The sequence below is a fragment of the Cololabis saira genome, chromosome 8 (genome assembly GCF_033807715.1).
Source record: "Cololabis saira isolate AMF1-May2022 chromosome 8, fColSai1.1, whole genome shotgun sequence".
Taxonomy (NCBI): Eukaryota; Metazoa; Chordata; class Actinopteri; order Beloniformes; family Belonidae; genus Cololabis; species Cololabis saira.
Genome location: NC_084594.1, coordinates 28,509,691 through 28,520,058, shown reverse-complemented (window position 1 = coordinate 28,520,058; position 10,368 = coordinate 28,509,691). Strand labels below are relative to the sequence as shown.

General features: G+C 39.8%; 1 protein-coding gene across 1 annotated transcript; it reads right to left on the bottom strand.

Moving 5' to 3' along the window:
- Window positions 1–1,458: 1,458 nt before the first annotated feature.
- On the bottom strand, window positions 1,459–10,024 carry pa2g4a (proliferation-associated 2G4, a). The gene is made up of 13 exons (XM_061727611.1): window positions 9,797–10,024; window positions 7,924–8,052; window positions 7,565–7,670; window positions 5,489–5,558; window positions 5,313–5,405; window positions 4,964–5,027; window positions 4,769–4,847; window positions 4,014–4,092; window positions 3,782–3,915; window positions 3,550–3,644; window positions 3,111–3,238; window positions 2,966–3,019; window positions 1,459–2,770 (listed from the first exon to the last, which is right to left on the bottom strand). Exons 1-13 carry the CDS (start codon window positions 9,876–9,878, stop codon window positions 2,708–2,710), a joined length of 1,176 nt encoding a protein of 391 aa, XP_061583595.1. The 5' UTR covers window positions 9,879–10,024; the 3' UTR covers window positions 1,459–2,707.
- Between the last annotated feature and the right edge of the window lie 344 nt (window positions 10,025–10,368).

The window sequence follows — 10,368 nt, the reverse complement described above, 5'->3', positions numbered from 1 at the left end:
CACGGCCTTGGTGTCATGTGCATAGCAGTGATAGGAGAAGCCATGAGAGCTGATGATTTCGCCTAGTGAAGTCGTGTATAGTGAAAAAGAGAAGTGGGCCAAGCACAGATCCCTGTGGCACTCCTGTTGCCAGCTCATGTCATCTGGACACTTGTCCTTGCTATGATACTCTGAGGGATCTTCCTGTGAGGTAAGACATGAACCACAAGAGGACAGATCCTGAAATGCCAAGCTTTGAGAGTGTGGAGAGGAGGATGTGGTGGTTGACCGCGTCAAAGGCAGCAGACAGGTCGAGCAGTATGAGGACTGAGGATAGACCAGCAGATCTGGCAGCCCGTAGCGACTCAGTAACTGACAGAAGGGCAGTTTCAGTTGAGTGGCCCTCCTTAAAACCAGACTGATGTGGCTCGAACAGGCAGTTGTCATGAAGGAACTGTGAGACCTGACTGAAGATGGCTTGTTCTAGAATTTTAGACATGAACGGGATCAGCGAGACCGGCATTCAACCTGGGCAGGGTTGAGCGTGGGTTTTTTCAGCAGAGGGGTGACCCGGCCGAGCTTGCTTGAAGGCAGATGGAAAGACTTAAGATTTAAGAAAGGATTTAATAATGTGGGTTATTGCAGGTTTGACAGTAGATAAAATACTCTGTAGGATGTTAGTAGGAACAGGATCAAGAGGACAGGTCGTTGGCTTTGAGCCGACTACTACTCCCCCGAGAGCATGGTTCCATGCTGGTTCCGCTTCACCAGCCTCCAGAACAAAACCCGCCTGCAGAGCGCGGTCCCAGTTTGCTGTAAGACCATTGGCGTTCCTGTATGGACTCTGTCTACCATCTACGAGCAGCAGATGCTCAGACTTTCAAAGGCTGTGAACTTTAACTACCTTTTTGTTTTTGTTTTTTCCATATGTCTGCACTTTAACCCCCTAATGCTGTTTATTTTTTACTTATATTGGTCTTTACACACTACTCCACTTTATTCTGTTTGATAATAGTTCTCATATCTTATCCACCATAGCACTACAGTCACTTTATTCTTCCACTATTCATCTTTTTCATATACCGGTAGCTATACTATAGCTGCTATAGTATATATTTAGTCTTTTTTTCTATTGTTGCCATACACCACTATCACTTTATGTAGTATCTGCATATTTGCACATAGCTCTGTATGTGTTTATAATATATATATTTATATTGTTTTTACTGCACTATACTTGTCTACATTTGCATCTCAACACTTTATTCTGTTAACACTTACCTTTGTTCAATTTTTTGTATAACTGCACTGTAGTTCATTTACTGCAATGTGTGCCATTGAATTGCCCCCTGGGGACAAATATATATATATATATATATATATATATATATATATAAAAAATGTTTTAATTGAATCGAGTACCACTAAGTTAGACAAGATGTCAAATGTTGGACAAAAAACACAATGGAAAAGCAGAAAGGTATGAAAACTTTTTTCTTCTTTATTTCATAAGATGGGAAGTTCCATTCTCCTGTAGTTGAGCTAAAGAGGAGTTTGTTTTCCCAACATATTTATTCATAGACAAAAGCGACCCAACAAGATCCCTGACTTCAAAATTAAACTGATAATGTAATTGACTGGTCCAACTCGTCAGAAGACTCTCCAAAAGCACATTTTCCACAAACCTAATAAGTTTTAGTTTCCATGCTTCACAAGACTAATGACGTAGTAAAGCAAGTCACTGGTGTCAATGATAGAAAAGTAGATTTTTTTTAAAACTAGAACACACAGTATACTTACAGCTTTACCATAAAAAAATCAAGGGGAATGGCAGTAAATGTAGCAGTTTGTTCCCTAAAGTCAAGTTGATGACAACATTGTTTTCTTGCTTAAATACTTAAAAAATATTCACTTGTCTTGAGTTATTGCTTTTAAATCCAGTGATCAATCATTGGCATTCCAGCCAAAACCATGTTCATATCTACTTACTGTCACAATATGTAATTTTGAGCAAACCATTTCTATTCAGAGACAGTTTTAAAAAGCCAGATTATTCAACAGTTGCCTCAATTAATGGATGCAACAAAAACGTAAATTAACCCTTTACTGCATCATACGGGTAAGAAAAATCTTATGTGAACCACTGTAAATGAAAAGCTCAGTTTAATAATGCGCTGAATGAATAAAATAATCATCTTTCAAAATTCAAACAAGTACAAGATGACAAAGTGTGCTTAAGAATATCAGGCTGATATTTCAAACAAGTTTAAATGACAGAGACTGACTTGGCTGATCAAAAGGAAACAGGTAGTAACATGCGACGCCATGAAAGTAACAGACACACTGTCGGATAACTAAAGCTAATTGACTAAACAAAAACAATCAGCTACAAAAAAATGGAAGTATTGTATTTTTAAAAATAAAGATCAAATATTTGTCACCATTCTGTAACCAGGATTTAAAAATCAATTGAAAGTTTTCTTTATTTCTCGATGAGGCCAAGAAAGAAAGACTCCAAATGATATTTAACACCAATGCAGTAAAGGGTTAAACACCTACGTAAGATTTCCACATATTTCCACTGTTTTACCCGATAGTGATGCTTTTATGAATTCATCAGATTAATCCATCAAATCTGCTCCGTCATGTATAATGGGCCGAGAGCTCAGGGAAGTTTTTGTTTTTGTTTCTCGTTTTCTTTGGGGTCTTGCGTGTGGGAAGGCAGTGTTTAATCTGCAGCTTGTGTCTCCTCAGTCGGTTGTGCAGTTGCAGTTTCTGCTGTCTTTGAGGCCTGAAGATGTAAAAATGGAGAAACCAATCAGTAAAATGAGATAGGAAACCAAATAGGCAGCCAATTCAACTGGATGCTAACAGGAAAGACAGGAAAGTAAATTGCCAGCATCAAGCCTCTGTCTCATTTTATTCAAGATCTAAAGAAAAGCTCATTATCCAAAATAACGCTTCCATCATTGTAGTAGAATATTACCTTCTTTTTCTTCTTCTTCTGTGTTTTACGGCTTGCAGAGCTTTGTAGTAAAGTCTAGAGGAGAGAAAAGATGTTTCATTATGAATCAAATTAGTTATTTTATGTCATTAAATACTAATTTTGAACATGTATTCAGCACCCTCACCTTTAGCTCTGCATCCTGAACTTCATGCTCTGACTTGTAGAACTCTGGATCAAGAGGTCCATTAGTGATTCTGTGAGGGCCGTTGGCCATCAGCAGCACCGTGAACTTAAACTGAGCGACAAACTCTCCTGAGGAAAAAAGTATTGAAGGTGGCAAAAAAAGAAAGAAAAACTCTGAGAAGTTGCATTCCCATTACACCTTTTTGCAACAGAAAAGCAAAACTGGACAGAAATGCGATAAAAGCATGTCCATTATACTTTTGTGATAAACTAGATTATCGTCACGTCTGAAAAGCCACTTTGTGAAAGCGGAGCAATATTTTCGAATCAGATCCGTTTCCATTAAAGGTTTTTCTTTGTGATATTTGGGTTGTGCCCACATCTAGGGGTAATGGAAACGCTAATAAGAGAAAATGTTTGACAGACAGCTCAACACTCACCTTCCTTCTCATGTAGCACACTGAACGGTTGTAGCAATTCATGTTTGGCACACTCTACAACCCCAAGACGGGCTTTGGCTTCATCTTCAAGAGCCCTTGTGGAAAAATTGATATTGGCCTTTAGTAACAGAAACAAGCCGAAGTTTATTTATAGTTAATTACTGTCAATTAGATCAATGCATTTCCAGGACAGTGGTTAACTGCTGCTCTACATGAAGAGTTGTATTCCAACCTCAGAGTGAACGGCATGGCATCAAAGCGTCGTTCAACCTCACTGAAGAACGTACGAGAGGTCTTCATCTTCAAGCCATATTGTTTACTCGGGTCCCTCTTATAAATCGTGGTCCTCAGACCTGAATCTCTGGCCTAAAAGTAAATCATAGACTGAGGGGAAGAGTCCTTTATACTTGTATATCAAGACTGGTTACTGAAAAATGTGGAACAAACAAACAAAAGACACCAACCTTCCCTTCTCCGGTGCTAATTAAAACATCAACAGCATAAACTTCATGAACTTCAAACTCTGCCTTCTCATGGTCCTTCCTGGAGGATAAAAAAAAAAAAAGAATTCCAATTAACAAATTGTTGGGAAAAAAAAGTAATTTTGCATTGATGCAACTTTCTTTCATTCTAGACGAGAGTAATTCCTAGCAGACATTCCAGCTCTGGTCAACAAGTCAAGCAGTTGAAGGCGTTTGAAAATGTTGCAGAACACCTCATACTTGATCTGATACATGTGACATGATATAATGCTCTTTTCTGTATTGCAGTAAGACCGTAAACAAAAAAGGGGATGTCCCGGGAGTGTGTTTTAGGATTAATCTTGTTTCCTTAATTAGATCTACTATATATAACATAAAAGGAAAGAAAAAGACATCTCATCCAACTATTGTGTATAAGAAACAGTGCTACATAACTCTGATTTTCTACAAATACCACAACAAAGAATTTTTAACACTACTTTTGTGGCATTAACATGAAATAATATATGAATTGAACTGAAATGAGATATCTATCTATCTATCTATCTATCTATCTATATATATATATATATATATATATATATGATATATGAACTGAAACCTATAAATAAGAACATTTATGATTTTAAGCTCTATAATTGTAACTGAGAAAAAGACTGGACCCACGATCTTCACATCACCTCTTCCTGAGCATTAAAAAGGAAAGAAAACATGAAGAAAAAGAAAACAAAAAACACCTTTGTTGATCTGTTGGATTCTGAATGATGGTCTTCTCTCCATCTATGACATGCTGCTTTAACTGATGAGACAGCATACCTTTAAGCACAAAGCCAGAAAGATTAAATTATGTTGCAGAGGAAATATCAACTGAGACCAGTCTTCTGGCTTTTGAATATATCCTCTAACTTCACAACTTTGTGGCAAACACTCACCCTCGATAGGTGAACATTTGAACGACTGTGCGATCTTGTTCCAGGATTCGGTCACTTGAGTATTCTTGTAGAGAGAGACTTTCATTCATTCATTCATTTCACAGGCAAAATACAGTTACCCCATGATGATGGGCAAACATAAGAATTTTGGGGTTAGTATTCAAATCATAGCTGACTATGTGATGTGAGGGTTAGATAAATTAACTGCCCACAGACAGACAGACAGCAACAGCTGTTGAGAACCACATTGCAAGCACTCTAAATGTGTTCATGACCTCACGCAGCCATTGTGCAGAGTTCATCATTGCTGCTGACATGCAAAACCATGTGATTATGTTATTAAATGTACCTGGTTACCAGGTTTTACAAGGCGTAGAGCTGCCTCTGCACACAGATGGGCTGCTTTGATGACGTCAGCCTTACGGCCCGTAACAGGGTTTTCCTGCAGAAACAAAAGTTGTTTCAAATTTGAACAAGAGTACTAACAAATATGTCACAAACCAGATTTTTTTTTGGGCCCCTCACCTTACTGGCTCCAACGACAAAGGTGTGAGCAACGTTTGCAATAAAGCCATCAACATGAACACCAAGATCACTAAGAGGAGAAAAAAAGTTATACATAGTAAAAACAAATACATCTCATATTAATTGGAAAATTAACTGGTAACCAACTGTCAAAATAGTGATGTGAATAGACCTCCGAGGGTTAAAGAATAAAGCTTGGACAAAAACGGACTACATAACCTGCCACGGTCATTAAACGGACAGTGTGCTCAGGAGTAAATTTCTTTTTTGGCAGCTGGAAGACAGTAAATGACTTGACAGCTGCTTTCCCACCACTGAGCCAAAAGCTGAACACCTCAGGACCGAGTCAGACCAGCTGCCTTCCTATTGTAAGTTCTGATGCATTTTAGAGCCAATCCAGGCCACCCCAGCCCTGGATTTTGAGTGGCCAAGCAGGGTTGAATGAGGCCCGAGACTGCGTCGAGAACAAAAGTCGACCCTACATTTCAGTATCACTCTGATTTTATGGCAGTTCTTCTTAACCATGTCTCTGATAGGTTTGCTTTGCGTGTGACTACCTTAACATTTGTCACGGATACAAAAAGCTGTTTTAGATCAACTCAAATTGCATTTTGAGTCATCTGTCATCCTTTTTGAGACTGTAAAGCCGGTTCTCGTCATGCTTGTCTTTGGCTCTTGCTCGTCCTGTTTTCATTAGTTACTCCCTCTGTTACATTGTGCAAGCCCTCCACCTCCAACTGAAACACGAGTTAATGTTTCTTAACATCCAGCAATGCTGTCGCTTTCACATACACGCCACATTACTATGATGAATCTTTAACATTTAGAAGTGTTCTTTAAAATATTACAAGATAAACATTTGCTTCGAATGATCCTCTGTAATTTTAACCGAAGTATAGTTCAGCATTGCTCTTGGACTTGTTGAGCATGATTCTGACAATTCAAGTAACTGATTATCACTCGAGACTCATATTCACTGTCAGTCATTTTAGTAAATGGAGCACTGATCCTGATGGAGCTGCGTTGCATTATGGGCAAGGCCTAAACAATTAATTTTGTGTTGTTTGAAAAAGTCTGTTATAACAATGGGGAACTCCCTGGCAGAAGAGATATTGTATCTCAATGGGACTTTCCTGGATAAATAAAAACGTAAAAGGTGTGTTTATCTTTGAAACTCTGTCATACAGCTATAATCTCAGAGGACGCAGGGGTACTGACTCATCAAATTCAGTTGTAAAGAATAGCGATGGCATAGAAACAATCATGTTTGTTCAGTCTCTGCTCACTACCTCATTCACAATTGAGCCCAGCTTAACTGTGAAGTGAACAAACTTTATCAAATTAGTGATTCTGTTCACCCAAAAGCTTTTTTCAATCACTTGTGATCCACATACTATGGATATCCCACCTGTTTGAAAATGGGGGTTTGACTTTCCCAACACAACTCAATATTATTGTTAGGTCCACATTTCATGTGTGCAAAAACTGCAACCAGGAACCAGCATGTTTAAGCCTTTTTACCTGGCTCATAGCTCAGTGATGGGAAAATGCCCATTGTTTTTCAAGGCATTGACACTGAACGTTGTCTACCAAAAAAAAAAAGTGAACAGACATGCCCAGCCAGATGGTTAGTGTACTAACATACAAACTGCTTTTAAACATGTAAAACTTCATCACCTTAAACATGTACACACACAGTTAAAAGATAGACGCACAGAATAAAAAAGTAAACACAGAAGACATGTCGGAAAACAAATACATTAGTGACAATACAACAACTAAAATGACATCTCTCGACAAAGCACAGCATTGCACTACAAGAGGTGTGAGATGAGATTCAGCAGACAGACATTAAGGTTGAAATTCAACATAATCGAGGAAAAACAAACATTCATTATGAAAAAGAAAAAAACACACAGGAAGACGGGGCCTTACTGATAAAGCAAACAATCAACTGTGAAGAGAAAGCCCTCACACACAAGCCAAACCAATACAAAGGAGGAGGAAAACACACTGGGAGACTCAAGACACATGGAGGAAAGACAGGGTAACATTAATGCAGAGCATGGTGCCTACATTTTGACCAGATCCCCATCTTTAAGTGTGTAGTCAGGGTCACTCTTCAGGGGAGAGAAGTGGCAAACACAGTTATTGACTGAGACGCTGGTAGGAAAGGCAATGCCTAGAAGAGGGAGAAGAGAACCACCAAGTCTTCATTTGGAAACGACCCACAAATTCAGCAAAAAAAAAAAAAAATACACACGGATGGGTGAAATTAGATTTGCACACTGGTATTCTTCTGCCAAGTTCAAGATTTTTTAAAAGCCTTTGCTGTGAATCAAGATAAACCAACGTGTGCCAAGTTTGCACACTTTTTTTTTGAAGGATCCACCTCCACTCTGTCAAAAAACAACTGACACACTTAATTGCCTCACCTTTCTTCATGTCCTTCTCCTTCTTGAAGACCTTTCCAGTCTCCGCCATGATATAGACATCACCCTTCTCACACAGGCTGAGGACGGAGGCCCCTGGTTTTGCTGCTTCAATTACTAGGCGGAGAGACTCTGGGATGACACAAGCAGCGCAGGATCAACAAAAGGGTGAGATGAACAGGACGGGAGGAAACTCAAGTTGCCGGCACATTCTTTTTTTATTACCACGATAAGGGGCCATAAAACAGAGGCTCTGCTTTACAGTAACACATCAGTAGGTACACACTGAGCAGTACACTATTAGTTACTGATACAAACGTTTTTCTTTTAAAGACTGTACACATTTACTGTTCTGAGATAGTGTACAGTAAGGTGCGACGAAACAGAGGGCTTCTGTGATATCAACACCCACAACCTTGTTGTTGTTGTAACTCTATACCTGGCCCAAGAGGCACAGCTCCGTCACAAAGGCTATTTGTAAGTATTTTCAGTTCAATTACACTTAAAAGTGGAAATTGAAAACAAAATGCATGTAAATATATGTTCTCTTGATACATAAAATGTTTCCCCATTTATTTATTTTATGAAATGACATGTGTGAGATTCGTTTCTCCCAGTCCCAATTACAAACAATTAAGTAATTCTTTGTGTGTTGTGTGTGACTTAGTACTTACACTTTTTAATTTATTTGAGACAAACTGAATCATTTTTCTATTTTAAAACTAGGCGACAAAACTACAAGGACATTTTTTTATTTTTGTACATGTAAAAAAACAGCACTTCAAGAGAAGTTTAAGAAAAACAAAACAACAAGACAAAGAATTTCATCCTTTAAAACTTGATATCTTAATATAGATGTGCAAAAAAGGAGTAGGAAGTATTTTCAGTTCAATTACACTTAAAATGGAAATTGAAAACAAAATGCATGTAAATATATGTTTTGAAAAAGCTAAATCTTGATACATAAAATGTTTCCCCATTTAATTTTTTTTACGAAATGACGTGTGAGATTCTTTTCTCCCAGTCCCAATTGCAAACAATTAAGTCATTCTTCGTGTGTTGTGTGTGTGACTTAGTATTTACACTTTTTGATTTATTTGAGACAAATTGAATAATTTTAAAACTAGGCGACAAAACTACAAGGACATTTTTTTTTGTACATGTAAAAAAAACAGCACTTCAAGAGAAGTTTAAAAAAACAAAACAACAAGACAAAGAATTTCATCCTTTAAAACTTGATATCTTAATATACATGTGCAAAAAAGGAGTAGGAAGAAGTGTAAACTTATTTAATCCTACCCCCATTCACTAATCATTTAATGAAGAAAAAAAAAGTCCACTATTATGGACATGCAGGGTTTATATTCATATTTGCAAAGAAGTATCTACAATGAATGAATATAAAACAACCAAAAACAAAAACAAACGTGCAAGTTAAGACGAAACTATTAAGGCTGATTTATGGTCCTGCGTTACACCGACGCAGACCCTACGGCGTAGGCTCTGCGTCGGTGTAACGCAGGACCATAATTCACGCTATAGTGTTGCGCTGGCCTCACAGACGTGCTGCTTATCTCTGGGCTCGTTGTCTGGTAAACAGGCTGATAAGCAGCCGTGAGGCTGAGCTAGCCGGTTAGCTGCCCACGCCGGCTGAGGAAACTCTTCCCATAAAACCCCGCCGTGCTGCAGGAGTTAGTGGATAAAACCATGGAGGATAAAACCATGGAGGATAAAACCGCGGGAGCTGCAGGTTAGCTGTTACCAGGCTAGCCGGGACCGTAAACCACATGGTGGTTGGTGGTGACTGGGGCAGCACCAAGGCCGAGGAGGGGACTACGATCAGCTCACACATACGTGCTCGGTTCATTCAACTTACGGTTGGCGATGTCCCCACCCATCTTGTATTTGGTGACCACCAGGTCCTCGGCTATGGTCTGCTCCTGCTCGTCGTCGGACATGTTGGCAGTGAAGTTTCAGTCGCTCTTCAGTCGGCCCGGCCCCGTCAGTCACAGTCACGTCCTCCCGAACTCAGCTCCTCTCGGACCGCTGCCGCCGGCGTGTCTGCTGGCTGCTGTGGCGAGGCCTGCTGCTGGTTCACAGGCCCCGCCCACTGCCCGTAGGCCCCTCCCACTGGCTCTTAGACCCCGCCCACTGGCCCCGGCCCCGCCCAGTGCCATTAGGCCCCGCCCACATTCCCCAGACCCCTCCCACTGGCTCCCAGACCTATGTGGGATTCTGAGTGGGCGGGGAGGCTATGATAATGAGGCACTGTGCTGATTGGCTGCCTGAATGACGCGATACACCGCTACAAAAAAATGGCGGAAGCTCCGGCCAGCGGAGTTACACCGTGTCCTAACTGCATGCGATGCGAGCGAGAGCCAGCGACAAAATCAATTCCATTGCTTTATTTTCTATTGGACTGTCCTAACTGGCCGCAGCAACACAGCG

Excerpts from the sequence above, each read along its gene's own strand:
- pa2g4a (XM_061727611.1), bottom strand. The coding sequence starts at position 9,878 with ATGTCCGACGACGAGCAGGAGCAGACCATAGCCGAGGACCTGGTGGTC. Across the intron at positions 4,848-4,963 it reads CAAATGTTCACCTATCGAGG|GTATGCTGTCTCATCAGTTA; the intron begins GTGAGTGTTTGC and ends TTGTGCTTAAAG. Across the intron at positions 2,771-2,965 it reads AGAAGAAGAAGAAAAAGAAG|GCCTCAAAGACAGCAGAAAC; the intron begins GTAATATTCTAC and ends TTACATCTTCAG.